General features: G+C 42.0%; 1 protein-coding gene across 3 annotated transcripts in view; it reads right to left on the minus strand.

Annotated features, from left to right (window-relative positions):
* MTF1 (metal regulatory transcription factor 1) overlaps positions 1-23,777 on the minus strand; it is a 59,483-nt gene that overhangs the window by 35,270 nt on the left and 436 nt on the right. For 2 of the 3 annotated variants that reach the window (XM_064281750.1, XM_064281749.1), the window contains exons 2-4: positions 22,029-22,487; positions 5,894-6,132; positions 4,748-4,879 (exon numbers count right to left, since the gene is read on the minus strand). In XM_064281750.1, the coding sequence (XP_064137820.1) occupies positions 4,748-4,879; positions 5,894-6,132; positions 22,029-22,436 (779 nt within the window). In that variant the 5' untranslated portion in view covers positions 22,437-22,487. Of the gene's footprint in view, positions 1-4,747; positions 4,880-5,893; positions 6,133-15,357; positions 15,491-22,028; positions 22,488-23,777 lie in introns of those variants that run through there. The other variant, XM_064281751.1, reaches the window with a different exon arrangement.

Below are 23,777 nucleotides of genomic sequence, written 5' to 3' on the forward strand. Positions count from 1 at the left end.
GATGCCAATGACTTATCTATATATTCTTCAGTGTCAAGAGGTACTTCTTGTTCCTTCACTTCCTTGATAACCAAAGTCAGAATTAATCTTTCCCTTCTCAGAACTTTTAAGGCACTTAATATACTTCTTTTATGGCACCTCTTATTTCCAATCTTATGTAATCTGTGTGTACATTCATTATCTGCTCTTCTAGATTGTAAACTCTTTGAGGGCAGGGTCCATGTAGTTCTTTACTTTGGTATAGTTCTTGCACACAGCAGGCATTCAATAATTATTTATATTGAATTAATGCAGGTTCTTATAAACCAAAACACATTCTTTAAATAAATAGAGTTCCATCTAACATTCAAGAAGAAATTCCACTAGCAGTATTAATCACCACAAAGACAAATGCACTTGACTGAACAGAAATCAGAGTCCGCTCAGCAGCCTCTGAGGGAAAAAAGTAACCTAAGCTTCACAGGATCTAGAGAGTAAGGAGCTAGAATCAACTAACTTCACTTTTAAAGGCACCATGACTCAGGAATATATCTGTAATTTAAAAACACAATTCCATTTAATTCATATTTAAGAGCTGTTAAGGATTGACTCGTGTCCCCCCAAAATGTGTGTCAACTTGGCTAGGTCATGATTCCCAGTACTGTGTGGTTGTCCACCATTCTATGATCTGATGTGATTATCCTGTGTTGTAAACCTTAACCTCTGTGATGTCAATGAGGCAGGATTAGAGGCAGTTATGCTAATGAGGCAGGACTCAATCTATAGGATTAGGTTGTATGCTAAATCGCTCTCTTTTGAGATATAAGAGAGAGACTTGAGCAGAGAGAAGAGGTATCTCATACCACCAAGAAAGAAGCACTGAGAGCAGAGTGTGTCCTTTGGACCTGAGATCCCTGCGCTGAGAAGCTCCTAGACCAGGGGAAGATTGATGACAAGGAGCTTCCCCTAGAACCATTAGAGAAAGAAAGCCTCCCTTGGGAGCTGGTGCCCTGAATTCAGACTTCTAGCCTTCTAAAGTGTGACAGAATAAATTTCTGTTTGTTAAAGCCATCCACTTGTGGTATTTCTGTAACAGTAACACTAGACAACTAAGATAGAATTTGGTTCCAGGAGAGTGGGGTGCTGCTCTAACATACCTAAAACATGGAAGGGGTTTTGAAACTGTGAATGGGTAGAGGTTGGAACAGTTTTAAGGTGACTAATAGTAAAAGCCTATATTGCCTTGAGGAGACTGTTGGTGGGATTACAGACACCAAAGACAATTCTGGTGGGGACTCAGAAGGAAGTGAAGAGAGCTGTAATGCCAGAAATGGTGCACACAGCGAGAAGCAGCACAGAAATGGCAGCAGCAGAGCAAGGAGATTGGCACAAGACGGGTTAGAAGTCGACCCATGGTGCAAGAGAGCTAAATGCCTTTGCACAAGAGGCTTCCTGCGGAGTGGGATACCTCGGCACTTATTGGTGAAGCTAGGCTTGCCAACCCATGGAGCAAGAGAGCTGAGTGCCTTCTGGCCGAGGTTTACTGGTGGAGTGGGGTGCCTCCAGAAACTTATCAGTAGAGCTAAAGAGCTTTGGAACACTTGGCTGAGCAGGGCAGACACCTGGCCAGCCAGCCCAAGAGGCTGGAGGGGCCAAGAGGCCAAGGAACCAGGAAGCAGAAGCTGAAGACAAAAGGAACCCAGGAAGCAGAGCTGCCTCAGTCTCAAAGCGTAGGGCCATGACCTCTGGGGTTTCAATGGGTGGAGCCATGGCCTCTAGGATTTCAAAGGGTGGGGCCACAGCCTCATATGTTTCAAAGATTCAGATCTTCACCAACACGGATCCAGAGTGTAGGGCCGCCTTTCATGAGTGCTAGTGGGATGCGGCCAGGTCCACCGCCCAAAGCTGAGGGGGCAGGGCTCCCATGCCCAAGGGGCAGGAGAACAGGGCCTCGTGCCTGTTCCACTATTGTACTTTGGAAGCTGATAACTTGTATTCTAGATTTCACAGCTGAAGAAGAATTTTGCGGATGAGATTTTGGACTTGGAGTTGATTTAAGACTTTTGTGGTGCTATGATGGGGTGGATGTGTTTTATGTGTGGCAAGGACATGAATTTTGGGGGGGTCAAAGGGTGGAATGTTATGCATGGAACTGTGAACTTGGCTAGGCTGTGATTCTCAGTATTGTGTGGTTGTCCACCATTTTGTGATCTGATGTGATTATCCTATGTGTTATAAATCCTAACCTCTATGATGTTAATGAGGCAGGATTAGAGGCAGTTATGCTAATGAGGCAGGACTGAATCTATAGGATGAGGTTGTATCTTGAGTCAATCTCACATTTTTGAGATATAAAAGAAAGAACCAAGCAGAGGTGAGAGGGATCTTATACTACCAAGATAAAAACATTGGGAGTGGAGTGTGTTCTTTAAACCGGGGGTCCCTGCGCTGACAAGTACCTAGACCAGGGGAAGACTGATGACAAGGACCTTCCCCGAGAATTGACAGAAAAAGCCTTCCCGGGGAGCTGGCGCCCTGATTTTTTGGACTCCTAACCTCCTAGACTGTGAGAGAATAAATTTGTTTGTTAAAGCCATCCACTTAACGGCATTTCTGTTATACCAGAACTAGATAACTAAGACAAGAGCTGATTACTCCTGAAGACTTTTAAGTTGTTTCTAAGTCTCCTCATGAGGAGATGAGTGACCTGAAAGGGAGACATTGCATATTTAATTCAATAAACATAATGGCAGTATCTCCTGCCAAAATTCAAACATGTGATTTAGGGGCAATTTTCAGTAATATACCTATATTACATTTAGAGGGAGCCTCACAAACTGATTATCTCATAATAATGTCATATAATCAGCCCAGTGTTGTTTCTGAATAACTACTAAATGTCCAGAAGCATGCTAGGTGCTATGAGTAGAGAAGAAGGAAGTCTTTCCTTCAACCTTAGTACATTTATACATTTATCAATTTAAAAAATAAAATTAAAAAATATATATATGTACACACACATATTTATATAAATAAAATGGATGATACTAAATATATGTGTATACACACCAGTGATACTTTAAAATGACAACTGAACAAGTGACAAAATAAAATACCTATAGCACTTAGCCTAAGCATTCCTACCCCTCATTTCCCTTCTAATCTCTTCTCCTGCCCACTAAGTCTCCTGCCCTCTGGGCTCAAAGCATTTTGGGCATTTCTCAGTCTCAGATAATGTCTGGTTACTTGTCATTCTTTTCCAGCAGGCTGTAAGGTTCTTGAGAGGAGAGCCTGTGTCTTAGTATTTCTCTAGCACCAATAAAAGTACTTACCACATAAGTAAGTTTAAACAAATGATTGTTGAAAGTAAAGGAAAACAACGATGAGGTACTACTACACACCTATTAAAATGTCTAAAATCCAAAAAACTGACAATACCAAATGCTAGTGAGGATGTGGAGCAATAGGAATGCTCATTCACTGTTGGCGGGAATGCAAAAATGGAAAAGGCACCTTGGAAGACAGCTAAACATAGTCTTATCATATGACCCAGCATTTGCACTTCTTGGTATTTACCCAAAAAAGTTGAAAATTTATGTCTACAGAAAACCTGCATATAAGATGTTTATGGCAGCTTTATTCATAATTGCCAAAACTTGGAAGCAACCAAGATGTCCTTCAAAGGGTGAATGGATAAACAAACTGTGGTACATACATATAGTGAAATATTCTTCAGCGAAAAAAGAAATTATCCACCAAAGCCACAAAAAGACAAAGAGGAACCTTAAATCTGTATTGCAAAGTGAAAGAAGCCAACACTGTATTATTGCAACTATGTAACATTCTAGAAAAAGCAAAACTATAGAGACAGTAAGATCAGTGGTTCCCAGGCGTTTGGGAAGAGGGAAGGAGGGATAAATAGGTGGAACATGGGATTTTTTTTTTTAGAGCAATGAAACTATTCTGTATGCTACTGTAATGATGGATACATGACCTTATGCATTTATCAAAACCTATAGAACTTTTTTTTTACAGAACTGCACAGCACCAAGAGTGAAACTTAATGTAAACTTGGAGTTTAGTTAATAACAACCCACCAAAAACCCACTGCCACCGAGTCAATTACCAATTCATAGCGACCCTATAGGACAGAGTAGAACTGCCCCCACAGAGTTTCCAAGGAGCGGCTGATGGATTCCAACTGCCGACCTTTTGGTGAGCAGCCGTAGTTCTTAACCACTACGCCACCAGGGTTTCCTAGTTAATAATAATGCATCAATATTCATTCATCAACTGTGACAAATGCTCCACACTATGCAAAGCTTTAATAATAGGGGAAATTGGTGGTGGGGGGGGGGTGGTAACAGAGAAGACATGTGGAAGCCCTCTGTACTTTCAGCTCTATTTTCTGTAAACCTAAAACTGCTTTAAAAATTAAAGTCTATTATGTAATAATAATTTTTTTTTTTTTTTAAATAAAAGAAAGGAAAAAAATGAGGTGGAAAGCCTATCATCTACAGAGTAAGGGTGTTCTTGGAATCCATCACCACCTCTCCAATCCGCAAGAGGTTATAGCTCTCCAGACACGAACAATACAAATGGGTTTTATAGTAAACACAGGAAACAATCCCAGAGGAGAGCTATAACTCCAAAGAAATAACTGGTGAAGGAAGTTTTCTTTCTATTTGAAAACAATTTGAGTACATTAAGATACCCAGTTGAAACCCGATCTGTGACAAACAGGCCTGTAGAAAACAGTAAGACCTACCGAAATGGCTTTTCTCCTGTATGGGTTCGAATGTGCTTCCTCAGATCACTGAGTGTGGTGAAGTATTTGCTGCAGCCTTCAGATTCACAGTTAAATGTTTTCCCTGTGTGAAGCCTCTGATGTGCTTTCAGCCTGTAAAATATCCCAAAGAAATTCCCTTTATCATACTAGTCTACAGAGCCTTCCCTTGTCAACTCATTGTGCCTTAGGATCAAGTGGATTCTGAAGAACTCTATACCCATAATACATTAGCACCCCAAGTTTTTCACCCAAAGAGAAATTTGAGAAGTGCATAGCATATACTCCGCTGACCTGGACTGCAGCACCTTGGACCCCGACCCAGATCTGCTGCCCCCTTCAGGAACACTGCACTGAGTCCCTGGACTAGTGCACCTCTGACGTTGCCAAGATGATCGTGGGTGACTGGTGCCTGTCTGGCATGCCAACCTGGTTTTCACCTACTGAGCCAACCGTCAGAAGGGTGTGCACCCCCAAACCAGCTGTTTACATGCAGGAATGCTATTTTCGCTTTTCGTCTTTTTTCCGCAAAGGCAAAAATCCTCTTTGGGTTTTTTCTGGTTAGTGAAAACAGATACTAATGTAGGTCTTTTGTAAAAGTGAAGTGGCATAAGGTGAACTTTCACAGAGCAGGGAAAACCTGTACTTAGAAAAGTGCCTACCACACAGTGAGTGCTTCCTAAGTGTTAGCTATTGTTATTTTTGTTATTTTACATCCAGTGCCAAAGACTAAACAAGTCTCCTGATACAAATGGTGGAAAACAGAAACGGCTGTAGCGTAGGCCCATTTGTCAGGGTAGAAAAAAAGAAGCTATCTTCAAGGTGAGGTAGGAAAGAAAATATTAGAAGCCTCAGCACCAAGATCCGGAACCAAGAGGAGATATTACTCTATGTCAAGCACTAAAATCCCCAGGTCAGAATGTCACTCCGTGACATACAAATCTAGCTAACTCTGTATATGCTGATCTGTTAAGTAACAAAGTCCTCTAGTGAATTTTCGATAGTTGAACACAGCTGTGCTCTTTAAAGCCCTGTGTGAACCTCTCTCTTGTGCAAAGAGAAAGAGCACTGCAGTCATGACCAGGTTAGGATCAGAGGCTGGTGGAGCAAGTCGGCGAAGAGGCTGACCTGTACAGTGTGTTGAATGCCTTCTCACAGCCCTGCACGTCACACTCAAATGGCTTCTCCTTCGTGTGCACTCGCACATGGATCCTGAGGCTGTAGGAGGTGAGGAAGGCCTTGCCACAGCCCTCCTGATTACAGACAAAGGTGTACTCTCCTCGGTGAGTCTTCTGGTGGGTGCGCAGGTTGCCTGCTGTGCTGTAGGTTCGGGGACAGCCCTCAAAGGTGCACTGGTACCGCTTTACCTGGCAGACAGAGGACACCTCATCAACAGGACAAAAGGGCTTTCCAGGGCCTAACTCCCCCGAGAGCTTGGCTCTCAGGAGACACGAACAATACAAATGGGTTTTATAGTAAACACAGAAAACAATCCCTAACAACAAAGTGGGGAAATATTTCCACTGATCAAATCATACTTAAGCAACAAATGAGAAGAGCAACAAGGAAGAGATAAACTTGGAAGTAGGTGAATATTCTAAACAAATACAAGAAGGGTGTTTTCAGACTCTAGTATACATCTGTCCTCTAAAGATGAGCATATACAGTTACAGTTACCTAGATTCAAATATAATTTTGACTTTAAGGATTGATTAAACACCCTGCCCTCTTGCACTATACCTTGATAGGAATTGACCAAACATTAAATTGAGTCTAAAACATCCTGAAATTTATATACTCAATCTTAAGCAATATTTCCTCAGCATAGTTTCTACTGCCTAATTTCACATTCCCAAAACGAAAACAAGGTATCTCAAATTTCTTGGAATATTTGGTGGCATGACATTTCTCAAGCCACCAGCCTATTTGTTTCCTTTCACCACCAAATCTCTTGAAAGGGTAGTATGCCTCCACTTCCCTCAATGTTCATGTAACCCTTAACCACTGTACTAAAACTATTCTCTTGAGCTTCCTGATGGTCAAAGCCTTTTATCTTCCCCCATTCTCCTTGATTCTCTGCAATATATTTCATTGATGATGCCTTCTCCTTCTGAAAAGGTCCTTCACAACACAGTAGTATCACCCTGGTTCTTCTCAGGCACTCTTTATCTCCTTTACTGAGCCACTCCCTTCCCCTAACCCTTAAGTGTGGGCGTATTCCAAAACTTATCTCTTATCTCCCAAACCTTCCCCCACATCTACACTGGTGAGTGGAGGTAATATTAGACTTGATGTCAGAAGACTGAATTCTGGCACTTATGTTTGAGACCTTGAGCAAGTCACTTCACTTCTCTAAGCTTCAGGTTCTTTGTTTTTTAAATGAGAATATTAATGCCTACCCTGCCTGTCTCCAGTGGTTTTGAGTGGAACAAAATAGTATAAAAATCTGTAGAAATACCATGTAAATTATTTGATGCTATACATATCAAGGTGCTGGTACCACCTACTCTTCAGATTTAACTGTAGGTTCTGATGCATCTTCCTGTGCATCAATCTCTAATCCTAACCTTTCCCCAAAGCCTCAGTCAGTATCTCAACCTACACTATTGTTATTCATTCAACAGTTACTCAACCACTATGGCCCAGACATCGAGATATATACCACAGATAAAAAGGTGAACGAGACAAAAATCTCCACCTTTAAGGAGCTGCATTTTTAAGGAGAGCGTCAAGTGGACAAATTATTACACACTATTTGAGTTCTGTAATGTATACGTGCACAAGGTGCTGTGGCAACACGGAATAGGGAACACCTAACCCCTCTCAGAGAGAGTGGAAATTAGCGAAGGCTTAGAAGCTGAGGTACTCTCCGAGAACTGCGGATGGTTTTTGCTTGTTTATTTGTCTGTTTTTTAGGAAGAGCTGAAAAGGTTCTTCATACAAACCAGGAAGAGAAGAGCATTTAAGAAAGAATGAACAGAATGGGAACTGCATGGAGAGATGAATGAATATGCTGTGTACAGTGAACCACAAACGTACGTGCAGTATGTGAGAGACTGGCAGGAGAGGAATCTAGAAAAATCAGGCAAGGCTTCTTAAGGTAAGCTATGGAGTAGAGGAATAGGACAATGGGAAGTCACTACAGGTTTTAACCAAGATAGCAACACAATCAGATCTGGGGTTTAGGAGAGCGCATTCTAGCAGCCTTGTAGAAGATGAAAGAAGAGTAAAGAAAGGGATCGAAATTAAGAGAAGAGGGATAATAGTTCAGGAGAGAGATGAAGGGAGCCTAAACTAGGGAAGTAACAATGGAAATTATGAGAGATGAGTTCCAGAAGAATGAAGGAAGGAGAAGTGATTGACTGTAGTAACAATCGGGTACTGAGGTATGAAAGGAGAAGTCAAGATCAACCCCCATGATTATGGCCTAGATGATCAGCTAGATGGTCACACAACCAATTTGTGGCTGGCTGGGGTGAGGTAGAGATGATGAGTTGGGTTTGGGGTGTTGCCAAGACTTCCAGGTGGAATTGTCTAGCAGAGAGACAGACATACAGGCTGGAAGCTAAAAGGAAAGTCTGACAAGAGTCTTAGTACAAAGGTAATAGCTCAGGTTCAATTCCCAGCTCTACCACTTACTAACGGTACAGCCTTGGGAAAGTTACTTCAACTCACAAAGCCTCAATTTCCTTATTTATAGCACAGAGGAAACAAAATCTATCTTTGCAGGATTGTTGCAAAGATTAGGAATGATACGTGTAAAGCATTTTAATATACTGGCTGGCATAGAGTAGGCAGTCAATAAAATAGACCCCTTTAAAGTCATCACCACTGAGGGTACCAGTAAAAGAAGCCTTTGGTGGGTGAGTGGGAGAAAGGGCTGGGACGTAGGAAGAGAAGCAAAAGAGGATGATGCCTCAGAAAACAAAAGAAAAAGGGTCTCAAGGAAAAGGGAATCATCGAAAATGTCAAACGTCAGGGAAAACAAGGAATAAGGATCGGGGAAGCCACTGGGTTCAGCAGTTAGGAATTCACTAATGACTTACAGAACTAATTCTAAGGAACTAATGGAGTCAGAAGCCTAGATTAAGGTAAATAAATGAAAGGTGAGGTAGAGGTGGAGAATACAGATGAAAGCAGCAGCACAAATGGTCTTTGGAGTTGACGAAGTTTTTTTTTTTTTTTTCCCCAAGTAGGGTAAGTCTTGAGCATATTTGGAGGAAGAAGATCCTAGAAGAAAGAAGTCAGAAGTTGAGGATCTAGGAAGGAACATAAAGAAAAGAAAGATATTTAAAAGCCTAAGTAGAGGAAAAAGCCTTATGTAAGAAGAGGGACATTCGGTTTCAGAGAACAGAAGAATTGAGGTAAGGATGGGTGTGATTCAGGTCAACACATTTTTCTGTAAAGGACCAGTCAGTAAACAGGCTTTCCAGGCTGCATGTGAAAGTAGCCATGGATAATACATAAATGAATGAGGACTTTATTTATGGACACTGAAACTTGGATTTCATATAACTGTCGTGTGTCAGGAAATATTCTTAATTTTTTTTTCAACCATTTAAAAAGGTAAAAACCATTCTTAGCTTGAGGGTCATACAAAAAAGGTATCAGGATGGCTATGGGCCAGTTTGCCAACACTTTAACCTACAGAAGTGGGGGAAGGGCCCTGACTACACCTGCCTCCCCCCCCACTCCCGCTTTCATCTGTCCAACCCCCAATAAGATCTTGCACAAGTCTGTAGGTTCCTTAGGCAAGTGCTCTCTTACCTGTTCATTCCTCACCCTTCCTACTGCCATACAGGAGGTGCTCCACAAATAGTTGTTGAACCGAATTACTGAATCACCATTCTAGGCACTCCTCATGTCTCAGAGCCTAGTTTTGAAGCCAATCATTGCCACATTAATTCTAAAACAATGTTTTACACGTGACATCTCCTTCATCAAATGATAAACTCCTTTGCCTGATATTTAAGGTCCTTCTTCACAAGTCTTTCACTTCTATCACATTACCCCATGATCAGCCAAAGTGTAGGCTCTGTCTAGGTGCACAGACAACAAACAGGACACTCTTCTCCAATTGCAACACTAAGTTCCCACTTTCCTGTCTCCTATCTCTCCACCGGAAATGCCTAGTTTCTTTCTTCTATGCTTTTCTGAGTCTCTATTCCTTCAATTCATGCCTCACTACTTCCAAGGCTCTCTACAATCACCCCATGTCTAGGCTACAGTGCCCTCCTCTGAATTCCAATGATATTTAACTATAACACTCATTTGACACTTAGCCTGTATTGTTACATATCCTCTCGTGCATATATCCTGACTTCTCACCAAGACCAAAAACCTCTTTGGTGCTGTTGTTGTTGGGTGCCTTTGAGTCTATTCTCACTCATCACGCATACACACCACACCTGTTGCCGTTGAGTCACTTCTGACTCATAGCAACCCTACAGGACAGAGTAGAACCACCCCCTAGGGTATCCAAGGAGCAGCTGGTGGATTCGAATTCCCGACCTTTTGGCTAGCAGCTATATCCCTTAACCACTGCACCACAAGGGCTCCATTCTGACTCATAGCAACCCTATATGACAGAGTAGAACTGCTCTGGCTGTAATCTTTATGGAAGCAGATCACCAAGTCTTTCTATCACAGAGCCACTGGGTGGGTTCGAACCACCAATCTTTTGCTTAGGAGCAGAGAGCTTAACCATTGCACCACCAAAGCTCCTTTCTTTTGTGCTGCCAGATAGAAATTTCAAAATCATCACTGACCAGTCAGAAGAACTGGCAATGTGAAAGTGGCAATAAAGGAGTCTTGCATGGCTCACTCATAAAGCTCATGAGAGTGGTCAACGGTAAGAGAAGAATTTGATTCTTAAGACGCTACTACGGTTGATAACTTTATAAGTAGCAGTGCAACAAATAATCAACTACTTTCCTCCCCTGCCAATCCCCACTCTCACCGGGGTTTTTTACTTGGCCAATTCAAACCTCCATTAAATGTTCCTTTCACAAGGAAATCTCCCAACTGCTCTTTACTCCCACCCCAAACTAGAATAGGTAGCCTTATTATAGGTTCTCACAGCTTCTGTACTTCTATAAAGCACATAATACAATGAAGGTTAAATAATTACATAATTAATTAACATAATTATTTAGTTGCTAGGCACAGGAGTAGTTAGTTATTAAATAAACACCTGTCGAATCAAGTAAGTGGCTGTAGGCTCCATGAGAGCTTCAACCAAGTCTGTCTTGTTCACTGCTATAGCCTCAAGGTCTACCCTTGTGGAGAAGTGGCACTCAATTCATGTTTGTTGAATGAAAGATAGAAGAAAATCAAACCAGCAGAACTGGGTGCTAATGAAAGTAGTGACAAAGACATTAAAGGAATAGGGTTTCAGAAAGGATGGTCAACTAGGTCAAATGCAGCAGAGATGACTGATAAAGTATTTCTTGAATTCAGCCAACTCAAAAGGTCGCAACTATCCCTAACAAGACTAGTTTCACTGAAGTGGTGGGAGCAGAAGTCAAAATGCAATGACCTAAGGAGTTAAGGAGAAGGGAGGAACTGGAGACAATAAATATCCACGACTCTTTCAAGAAACTTGACTGAGAAGATACAGTGAGAAAGAGAGAATAGAGTTGGGAAAGGCCACAGACTGGGGAAGGTATTTGTATTTAAAGGAGGGGGAGACGGTCAAATGTCTGCACCTCCCAATGTATGGTGAATAAATGAGTAAACCCTCACCCCATCTGGATATGGTAAATGGAAGTGACTATTCTGTGTCTTTCAGAATCATTTTTAAATTGCACCAAGTTTTACAAAAAGGGAAAAACTGGAACAGGAAGTTGCAAACATGTAGGTTTTCCTGGTTACATAGAGGGAGTGTTGCAACATTTGGTACATTAAATACAATTAATGTTTATCATTCATGCATTCAGTTATGTGTCAGGCATTGTACCATTTCAGGTACTAAACCCAAAACCCACTGCCATCAAGTCGATTCCAACTCATAGTGAGTGACCCTATGGGACAGCAGAACCACCCCCATAAAGTTTCCAAGGCTGTAAGTCTTTATGGAAACAGACTGCCACATCGTTCTCCCGTGGAGTGGCTGGTGGGTTCAAATCACCGACCTTTCTATTAGCAGCCAAGTGCTTAACCACTGTACCACCAGGGCTCCTTGTTCCAGGTATTAGGAATGCAGAATAAAAGGGCATAACCCCTGCTCTCCAGGAGGTCAAGGTCAAGAGGAGAATCAAATGAACAAACAACAAAAAATAGACAAGAAAAACCTAGCATGAGCTGTAATGATAATGGATGTTCGGCATACAATGGGAATACACAGAAGCTTAGACTTGGGGATGACTAAGAAAGGCTCTCAAAGGAGGTGAGGCCCAAGCTAAATTTAAAGAATTTGAGGGATGGGTAACAAATAATTAATTTGCCTATCAAAATCAATAAGAGTATCTATAATATAAATATAATGTCACTGATGATTCCACTGGATAATAAAGAAAGCACTCTTTCTCCAAAAGAGCTTAAATACTTTCATTTTTCCCTGTGTGGCCTTAGGCAGTTGCCAATTACTGTTTTAAGAAGCACGGAGGGAGCACAGGAGAGGTTCACTAAAGATCTGCGCTTAGTACGGAGTCTAATGCTAGTAATGGGCAGAAATCATGGGTTTTCAGACAACTGATGTTGATTTACAGTGTTCTGAGCAGTTCTGAATAGAGAAATACTTAACAAAGATGATTGCCCTGTTAAATCAACAGAATCAGTGAAGAGGGAAAAGAGAATGAGATAAGCAAAAAAGAGAAAACTGAACCCTGGAGACAAAGCGCTTAAAAATTTCAGGAAAAAAGGTTGGGTTTCCACCGGAGGAAAAAGAAGCAAGGACTACAGTACTAGATTCTACACACATGTACAGCCCCACATTTGATAAGGACGGGGAGTGCCTGATTCTGAGCGCCTAGCATATGAACACTCTTACAAAGAAATGACTGGTTCGACTATTATGGCTGTAGGAGCTACCCTTTTCTCCCCATCACTAGGGACTTCCCTTACCTCTCCCAGATACCAACTCTGTCCCCACCCTGGCACTGATTTCATTTAGTCTACTCTGTAAGGTGCAAACCACAGAGCTCCAAAGAGAAATATAAGAGCTCTGAACTGACCCTGTTTCTTCAACAGGCCCCCCATCACCCATCCCAAGCTGAATTCACATAGATGTTCCCACACCTCAATCCTTTACCCTTACAGAATACCATCCTGCTCCCCCTCATTTCTCAGCCCTTTTCACAGCCAACAGGTCTCAGTGTCTGCCTCTCCTCTTTGCCTTTGGGAAGGTGGTATGTAATAGTGGAAAAGCATAGACTTTGGCATCCAGAAAGTCCTCAGTTCAAATCTTAGTTCTACCCCTCACTAGTTTTATGTTCCTAAGCCTCCGTCTGTTCACCTGTAAAAATGGGGGCTAGTGATATCTATTTTATAAGGTTATGAAAATTAAATACAAAACTATATTAAAGCCCCTAACCCAGTGACTGGAGCGCTGGTGGCACTGTGGTAGGTGTTCAGCTGCTAACCAAAAGGTCGGCAGTTTGAATCCACCAACCGCTCCCTACAGGCGGTTCTACTCTGTCCTACAGGGTCACTACGAGTCGGAATCAACTCGACGGCAACAGGAATGCAGTGACTGGTACGCAGTAGGCACTCGACAGATGCTAGTTATCTCACCCTCTCTCCATCATCACTGCCATGCCTCACTTCTTAAGAGCCCTTAGCTTAGGTCGGTGCCCCAACTGCCCACCACGGAAATAACTTTCAGGGGCCTAGTACTAGGGAAGTTGTCTACGAGAGCAGATTATCCGTGACTAGGGGTGGTGTTCCCAGAATCCCTGCAGTTGCACCACAGACACGTTCCCCTTTTCGAACATGGTTATGAGTGGTGGCTTCTATTCCATAGTGCTATTAGAATACAGTTCAGCTAATTAGGGGTTACCGAGACTTCCGCGGCTGTCTTGGATCCCAGCCACAATGTATAACCTCATTTCAAGGAGAAAATGCTTCCTGAAGAGTTCCTAACAAAGAACATTTTAACACTACAAATTCTTTATAAACTGGAGATTACCTCCTGTGGTGCAATGGGTCGCCTTTTTTTTTTTTTTTTAATGTTTATTGTGCTTTAAGTGAAAGTTTACAAATCAAGTCAGTTTCTCATACAAAAATTTATATATACCTTGCTACCCATCAAAACCCATTGCCCTCAATATACCTTGCTATATACTCCTAATTGCTCTCCCCCTAATGAGACAGCACACTCCTTCTCTCCACTCTTTCTTTTTGTGTCCATTCGGCCAGCTTCTTATCCCCTCCACCCTCCCATCTCCCCTCCAGACAAGAGATGCCAACATAGTACCATGTAGACGTCTACTTGATCCAAGAAGCTCACTCTTCACCAGTATCATTTTCTATCCCATTGTCCAGTCCAATCCCTGTCTGAAGAGTTGGCTCTGGGAATGGCTCCTGTCTTGGGCTAACAGAAGGTCTGGGGACCATGACCACCGAGGTCCTTCCAGTCTCAGTCAGACCATTAAGTCTGGTCTTTTTATGAGAATTTGGGGTCTGCACCCCACTGCTCTCCTGCTCCCTCAGGGGTTCTCTGTTGTGTTCCCCGTCAGAGCAATCATCAGTTGTAGCTGGGCACCATCTAATTCTTCTGGTCTCAATGGGTTGCTTTTATATGGCCTTTCTAGCCATGGTCTTGTAACTCCCACCAAATGACTGGGTGGAATTATGCAAATAAGGTGCTTGTGGCCCACCAAGGGGATTGGAGAGCTTATTAATAATGCAAATAAGGTACCTGGCATCCTTATGGGAGTGGGACCATGCAAATAAGGTATATAGAACACTAATGAGGGGATTATTTAGTTTTGCCATCTGCTAGGTTTAAAAGAGAACCAATCCCAGAGCAAAGGGAGGATCTCACTACCACCAAGAAAGAAGAGCCAGTAGTGGAGTGCATCCTTTGGACCCTGGGTCCCTGTGCTGAGAACTTTGTGGACCCAGGAGACAGACAGAGAGACAGCACAAGAGAGAGCTGTAACACTGGATATGGCATGAGATGACAAAAACCAGTGGCAGAGAAACTGTGGCAGCAGAACCAAGACACCAGCATGAGATGGTGAGGCAGGCTCCACTGCCAGTGAGCAAGGCAATAACCGTGGGCATGTCATCACATGCAGTGAGAAAGCTGAGTGCCTCTGGGCCCTTATCGGAGAAGCTAAAGAGCTTTGTGACACCTGACCAAACAGGACAAAGACCAGGCCAACGGGCCCAGGGGGCAAGAGAGAAGGCTGCTTGCAGGGACAGCTGAAAAGCTGTTCTGAGCGAAGAACTGTATCCTGAGTCGTTCCTGATCCTGAATTATAACCTGTTACTTCCCTAATAAACCCCATAAACGCAAGTATGATCTGTGAGTTCTGTGTGGCCACTGCAACGAATTATTAAACCCAGTACAAAAGTAGTGAGCACCATGCGAGGGACAGCTGGTGTCAGAATTGGTAAAAAGGTTGGAGAGAGGAGGTATGTCTAACCTCCATCTCATAGGAATCAGCCTTGGGCTGACGTTGATAGTGATTCTCTCTCCTCCTCCTCATGAAATTAGAGGAGGTCAAACACCGTAGCAGCTTTCTATACTTCTGTACCACCTCCAAGAACCACGTGGGCCTATAAGGAAGGGAAAGTAAATGCACATTTACTAAACAACCACGAGGCACCAGACACTCTGCTAAATGTTTTTCATATATACTATATACGAAAAAATCTCATTTAATCATCGCAAAATACAAAGGGATATTTTTATTTCAATTTCACAAAAGAGGAAACAGACATTAAGCACTTGCCCAAGGCCACATAGCTAGTATACACCAGAGCCAAGGTGGAACCTAGGTCTAAATTATCCCTTTCCATGTCACAGAAGAAATAAATTTAAGAATAAACTTAATTGAAATAAAAGGAAAAAATACTAAAATTCCAATATCCCACAATAATAAAGAAATTTAGCAATACCTAACACTTATAAAAAAAAAATCTGGGGCCTGTATTATTCCTGCAACTTTGTGTTTAAAAACCAGTACGTACACAAAACAACCCCTGGCCCTTTCCCAGGCCAGCAGGCGCACAATGGTAGAAGTGCTGATGGCTAAGGAGAGAGCACATACATACATGCAGACAAACAGTGGACACACTGCTAACCAGCTTCATACGATGGATGCTAAATGGAAAATCCTTCCTGTTCTGGGCTCCTACAGACCATGCACATACAGCATTAGCAGCCTCCCTACTAGACTCCCTAGTGGCGCAGTGGTTAAGCGTTCGGCTGCTAACCAAAAAGGTAAGCAATTTGAATCCACCAGCTGCTCCTTGGAAACCATATGGGGAAGCTCTACTCTGTCCTGTACGGTCTCTGTGAGTTGGAATCGATTCAATGGCAATGAGTTTGGTTTGGCTTTGGGTCTACTAGACTCCAAGCTTCTCAGGGCAGGGGCTATTTATTTGTATTTTCTGATATTTGACAAAAGTAGATACTGAATAAGTGAAAGCTGTGGAAAGAATGAATGGATCCTTAAAGCTAGGATTTCAAGCAGAAAGAGTCTCCATCTGTCCTAGTTCTGAATGGCAATTCTGTGGGAGTTCAGAAGGGAACCTGTAAAGAAATGTAATCACAGTATGCAAAGACTAAGAAGTAGGTAGTTCCCCTCTGGGAGAGTCAGCAACATTCTGGTTTGTCTGAATGGATCATTCCATTGCCTGAGGGATTTAGAATGAGGAATGAGACCAGAACTAGGTCTCCAGAAGCAAAGGACACATTGCAAAAAGGCTCTGAAACACTGGAATCAAATTTTTCCCATTACTTTTACACTTTAAATTTGTTGCACTGAAAAAAAAAAAATCTCCTCTTGGATATGCCCCTGATCACATAATACATTCATGGCCTGTTGTGAAGCTACATAGTAGCCTAGTTAATAAAGCAACACTGTAGCCACACTTCTTAGTACAAAAGGATATTCTTTCCCAGTCCACGCACTAGAACACTTTGGTGCACCCTGAAGAACAGATTTGGTATATGATGATGTCTGGGTTTCTTCATACTTCTTAGCTACCTATTCAGCAGAAAAGAGGCAAGGTCAGTTAGCCACTGGAGGTAGATTATGTTCACTAATGTGATTCAGACAGAAGTAGGTGAACAGATAACTAGACAGTCCTGGCAGGTTCTCTGGTAGGACACAGGTGCAAGAAAGTTTCAGAAATCATAGACTGCATGGATCAACTAAAGGAAACACGCTGCCTAGACACCTGGAGTACAAAGGCCTTGAAGGAGCAACCACTAAGAAAGGTGATCTTGATCAGGGTGGCAATATTCTGACAGGAAATTTATCAAACCTACCAAATCAACAGTGAGGCAATAGTAAAACAGCAAGTATGAAAATAAGATATGTAAAATTACAGCCAGAATGACCAGTGGCTCTGAGGTAGGAGAAGACAGCATCTAGAACAGTGTTCTGGTTGGTTTATCTTTTGCGCAAGACAAGCATGAGGGAAAAAAATGAACTAACAGGTAAGCCAACTATACACTGTGAGAAACAATGGAACAATCAGGAGTAAACAGGAAAATCAGGCTAAAATCTGACTCAGAAAATAAGCTGCTTAGGAAGCCGAGAAGACTACGTAGTTACCAAGTGATTTCATTTCTCAGGAATAACACCTGAGCATGGCGAGGGAGCATAAGCCAAGTTTAAAAAAAGAAAAAAAAGGTAGGAGATGATGAAGCATGTTATCGAATAGTCATAAACATTGACCTCCTAAGGCCAATTAAATGGATTTAAATGCCCCCAAAAATCACTTCTGAAAAAATAAAGAGCTAAGGTAAGATGGTGCTTGAGGAAGGCAAGGTTCCCAAATGCCTGGCCATTAAACAAGAGTTTCAAAGAATAAACCCACTGCTGCTTCTCCCTCTAACCCCACCAACCCAACACCTATTGATTTTAGGAACAGATTATAGAATCTTCCACACAGGTCTCATGGAGAGAATGGGAAAACGTGAGTAGGAGGGAAGTACAGTGAGCTAAATCTAGAGCAGACTAAACAAGGTACTCACAGTATCCTTGACCCTGTCCTATTCGACATGATTTATCAACAAGACCTGAACATGCCAACGGCAAACCAGGCTTGCAAGTAGTATAAGATAGGAAAGTGACAGCTAATATTACTGACTGCATAATCATTACCTCCCTACCATCTCTACCTTAAGACATTTGGAGAATCCAGCATTTCATTTCTTCTTAGTCATTAGCACATCAAAGGCTCCAAGAAACCGTATAATAAAGAAACTTTGGTCTTGGTTTAACCAACTGGTTTCTAAACATTTGCTCATAAAAACACTTTTCATACAGTAATCATTAGCTGAGGATGGCCTAAAGTTTAGGATCTAAACCATGTCCAAATTTTCTATGCTAAAAAATTATTCAATTCCCTTGAGCTACTACTGTCTCATCATTCTTCCCCTACCAAACTTAAAAAAAAAAAAGAGTTGACACTTCCTGCCTCCTATTTCCTCACCACCCACTCACTTCTCCATCACTTGCAATCTAGCTTCAGCCCTTACTGCTCTACTGAAAGTCTTCTCATGATGTGAACAACTGCACAACTTGCAGAACTAATGGCGTCTTCATTCCTCAACCTCTCTGCAGGGTAAGATGGGAACAGTCATACTTCTTGAAATTCTCTTCCCTAAGATCCCACCACACTGCATTCCACCCATGTCTTGACTACTGTGATCTTCTCTGGTTCCTCTTTCTCCTTCCAGCCCTTAAATTCTCAGACCAACTCTTACTACTCCCTTAAGTAAACTGCCCACAGTTTGAACTATTGCCCCTTTGTGGATCCACAATTTCAATCCCAAACCACTTCCTTGACTTCAGATCCACATTTGCAATGGGCTTCCTGATTTTGCTCACTTTACTTTTCCCCAAGGACTATAAAGTCAATATACTCCAAACTAAACTCATCAAATCTCTCCACCAAACTTTCTCTTCTTCTTGATTTCTGTTAATATAAACAACATTCTCAAGAGCAGCAGACTTAGCTGCTTTCTCCTCAACATGCCCATAAAACTGTGAATCTGCCTCTATTAAGGTACCTATCACCGTGCACTCTATTTACCTCTCTACCTAGACATGAAGCTCAAGGCAGAGAACCCTGTCAATCATCTGTGTGGCCCCTGTGTTTTAAGACACAGCAGAAATTCAATGCACAACATGATTAAAATCTTCTAAATCATGTCCAATTCATGGCTCATTCTTCAAAATCCAATAACATACCAATTCTCTCATATTTCTGCAAAAGCTCTGGATTCTTTTCCAGTACAAGGCCACTATCCTTCATCAGACTTAAATGAAACCCCCAAACTAAACTACAACTGTCTCCTAACTGGGCAATCTGTCTCCAGTTTGCCACTGTTTCCAAAATACCACTGCTGCCACAGCAGTCCTTCTAAAATGCTACTCTAACCGCATCAGTTCTGGGCTCAAAAACCTTCAATGGTTTCCCATTGCTTCTAGAATACAGTTCAAACCCCACAGTGTGCTATCACTGCCTTCTATGTTTGGACCTCAACTATCTACCCATCCTTATCTTCTACTACTCCCTATGTTCTAGTCCAGGGGTCAGCAAACTACAGCCAAATGGCCAAATGTAGCCTGCTGTCTGTTCCTGTAAATAAAATTTTAATGAAACAGAGACACGCTCACTTGTGTATGTATTGTCTATGGCTGCTCTTGTACTACAATGGCAGAGTTGAGTAGTTTCAATAGAGACCATAGGCCCTGCAAAGCGTAGAAAAACAAAAAAAACACTGCTATCGAGTCCGTCCAACTCACAGTGACCCTACAGGACAGAGTAGAACTGCCCCATGGGGTTTCCAAGGAGCAGCTGGTAGATTCAAACTGCCAATCTTTTTGTTAGCAGCCTACGTTCTTAACCACTGCGCCACAAGGGCTCCGCAAAGCCTAGAATACTTACAATTTAAGCCTTTACAGAAAAAGTATGCAGACTCCTCCTGTTCTAATCTAACAGATAATTCACTATTCCATGAAAATGGCCTTTGTTTTCCCACCGCCACTCCTTTGTTCATGCTGTTCCCATCACTTGAAAAGCCCTTCCCTGCTTTTTAATCTAAATTATACATATTTTTTAAGACCACCTCCAATGCCACCTTTTTAATGAAGGTCTCTCAGATCCCTGAAGCTAAAGTTGAACTTCTCTGCGCTTCCAGGGCAGTATCTGTACCTCTCTCTCACATTTAATGCACTGTGCCTGATGTTAAGGTTACTGGAATAAATGTATTTCTACTTCTATACTGTAAGCTGTTGTAGTCATCTTTACAACCCCCATAGAGCACAATATAAATGTTTGTTGAAGTGAAATGAACCTTGACAAACTCAAATACTGGGCTGAATTCAACAAGATAAAATTTAGTAGGGAAATATTCTTAAGGTTTAATGCAGGCCTTCCCATTCAATTGCATAAGATGAAACGGGGAGGCTTGTTCGGACGGCTGCACACATGAGACCAATCTAGAGCAGAGTTTCTCAATCTCGGCACTAGTGACATTTTGGGCCAGATGATTCTTTGTTGTAGGAGGCCACCCTGTGCACTGTAGAATATTTAACAGCATCTCTGGACTCGTCCCACTACATTCCAGTAGCACCTCCCTGGTATGACAACCAGAAATGATTCCGGATATTGCTAAATGTATCCCGTGAAGGCAAAATTGCCCCCAGTTGAGAACTACTAGTCTAGAGGTTTTCTAGTACAAACTACGGTGTGATGTTGTTGCTAATAAAATACAAATTAATAACTATAGGGTGTCCAGGTTAAGGGTCCCACTATATTCAGTGCTAAATGATTCCCACTTGTGAGACTACGTTCAGTTTGATTTTAAGAGGAATTTGGAAAAGTGGAATTTATACAATCGAAGGTGTCCAGGGTAATGAGACGGGAAAAATGTCGTAAGTGGGATATTTAAGTAAATGGAAGTGTTTAGCCTATAGAAGAGAAGGTGAAGAGAAATCCATGATAATGATCTTTAAATATCTGATGGGCTATCCTGTGGGAGGAAGGTGAACTTGCTGTTACTCAGGGAGGCAGAACTAGAACCAGTGGGTGGCAGCTGCAGGAAGACAGATTTCGGCTCTATGCAAGTAAAAGCTTTCTAACAATCAGAGCTGGCCAAAAATGTTCTGAGCTAAGCTGTGAAACACTGTGCTCTGGTCATTCTGGAAGTGTTCAAGCAGAGCTCAGATGAACTGATGTCTGAGATGCTGCAGAGGGATTCCTGCTTGGGGTGGGAGGTAGATAAGATGGTCTAAGGTTCCTTCTAGCTCTAGATTCTAAGGCTAGCAAAGGAAAAGACGTGTGTCATGAATAATAAAATTCCCCCAATTTCAAGACTTAAATTACAAAAAAAGAGACACATATTTTGCTAAATGATTTGCCCTATTTCTGTTTGGTAACATTTGATAGTTATTCCCTGACATTGTAACTACCAGTAACCTGTTTTTTTCCTAAATAATCTGTAACCAGTTATTGGATACCTTTAAAGTTTACCATATTTTTTATTTCACTAATAGCCACCACCAGTACAATCTGTACAATGCTTTACAGTTTTCAAAGCATTCTGGCATGCATAACCTCACATTAGTTAAATATGAGAGGGAAACCTTACTTTAGATAAACTGCTCCCACTTACCACCTCTTGCCTGAATTTCTTGGGAAAGAAAGCTAGTCTTTATTATTTATTAAACACTTTGTAAGATAATAAAGCATATACCAGCAGATACCCATCTCCAAAACAAACCATTAATACGCAACCCAGAGATGAGTCAAATCCAGTTATTTCACTAGCCGATAAGCCAAATCTAGTTCTGTCAGCATCAGAACCATGGAGTTACCCCTCAGTGAAATTTCTATTTTATTTATGATTTGGGGAAGAAAATTTGAGGAATTATAATTAGTTTTCCAAAATTTCAGTGTAGCTATACAAACCAATAGTTCCAGACAACAAAAAGCAGTCACAACAAAACATGAAGCACATGTAGTGATTGTCCTTTACCTCCCAACTAAAACTGCCAACACGAGTTACTGAAGTAACCAATGTTCAACTTTCCCCAGTGCCAAACAGGACCCTCACCTCCTGTTTACTTACTTCTTTACGTTTCGTTTCTGGACATTCCGACTGCAAAGTGAGAGTTGCACCTTCGATATTTCTTGGCATGGGCGTGGAACCAGGGTTTATTGTTAAATGAATTTGATCTGGTGAGATAATGTGTTGCACATAACCCTGTGACATTGCTTCATGATCTATTAGGTGAAAGCCCTCTTCACCCCCGACTAAAAAAGGCAAATGTTCTCCGCACTGTCCATCGTCTTCTTCATCCTCCAAAGTGCCAGGGTCCTGCTCAATAAGAACAGTTGTCCTATCATAAACAGTTCCAGATGAGGAAGGCACCAGTCCGTTTTTATCCACAAACCTGAGCATCTTGTCATCGGGAGTCAGCTCATCTTCCTCTGCCTCAAAGTAGATGATGTTGTCGTCTGGACTGTGTTCCTCCATGGTTCAACAGCGCTCAGCCCAATTGCGAGAAATGGAAAGGTGATGACCCTTCTGCAATAGAACAAGGCGAGAGTTAGAGCCATACCACAGGACCCAGGGGCCTCCTCAGCAGCAAGAGGGTTCATCTTCCCTCTCATTTAAAGAACAGGACAAAGCAAATAAAAAATCATCTTCCTTGGGAATAATTGCTTTAAGTTTAACTTTGAAATCTTCGAGTCAGTTTTAAGGAAAAGCAATGCCTTTTAAAAATTTTTGAATAAGTAGCCAATCAGTTCATAAGACCTTCTGAATATGCCTTCCTGTCAAACAATGTGAACACTGGTCAAAACACCTAAAGGGGATAAAGGAGCAAACAGAAGAGTAGCTGCTTCAAGGCTGAGTCGCTGTAAATATTAAAGTAAGAAAACCCCACCCAAATATTCCCCAAATCAGATCATGAGGAAGTGCAGTCTATGGCAGAAGAGTAAGGCTTTGGAGCCATACTCACCTACCTACAAAACCTGGCTTTGCCCTTCACTACTTGGGTAACATTTCTGTGTTTCATTTTCCTTACGTGTAAGTGGGACTAGTAATTCCTGTTCTCTCAAAGTTGTCACGAGGAGTAAAAGAGATAATGTTTGTAAAACACAGCGTCTGACAAATAGTAAAGGAACATTGTTAATTCCTTCCCTTCTTCCTAGAACAGATGTTTCAGCTTCTGGGTGGAGAGGGTGCTCCCTAATTGGACACACCTAATGAAGATCACTTTAATTATTTCTGTCCTAAAACAATTTGATGTTAACCAGAAGCTATGCCAGTATAGTGGCTCTCTGCAGTGAAGACATGATGAGTCTTAACTTATTTTTGTTTCCACAGCCCTTAGCAGAGTACACTGATACTAGAAGTTCAGGAAATGTTAGGTGAATGAATGAAAGACCTACAAATATACTCTCCTGGGCAAAATACCAAATTTGAAGGTTTCCTGTTCTAGAATAGTGATTCTTCCTTCACCTCCAAACACAGAGCTTCTACAAATGTGGGTATGGCAGGCAGAAGAGAATTTAAAAATAATCAACACATCACTAGTTTCCAGTCCACTTTGCACTTTATCTTTCTCTTTTGCTCTAGGTTAGAAAGTGAGTTTTTACGTAGAGGGGCGGTTAGACAGAGGTAGTTACCGGGCACAGGCCAAGGGATCAGGTCCGGGAGGAACCGGCTCGACCCCTGGCTCTGGCTTACGCAACCCGGTAGATGCACATTTCGCTGCATCTGAGAGCAGAGATAAGAGCACCCAGAGTCCCACTGGGCTGTCCCGGCACCATCAGCGGCAACGCGGAGATCAACTGTCCGGAACAAACAGAA

Source organism: Loxodonta africana, chromosome 3 (genome assembly GCF_030014295.1).
Source record: "Loxodonta africana isolate mLoxAfr1 chromosome 3, mLoxAfr1.hap2, whole genome shotgun sequence".
Lineage (NCBI taxonomy): Eukaryota > Metazoa > Chordata > Mammalia > Proboscidea > Elephantidae > Loxodonta > Loxodonta africana.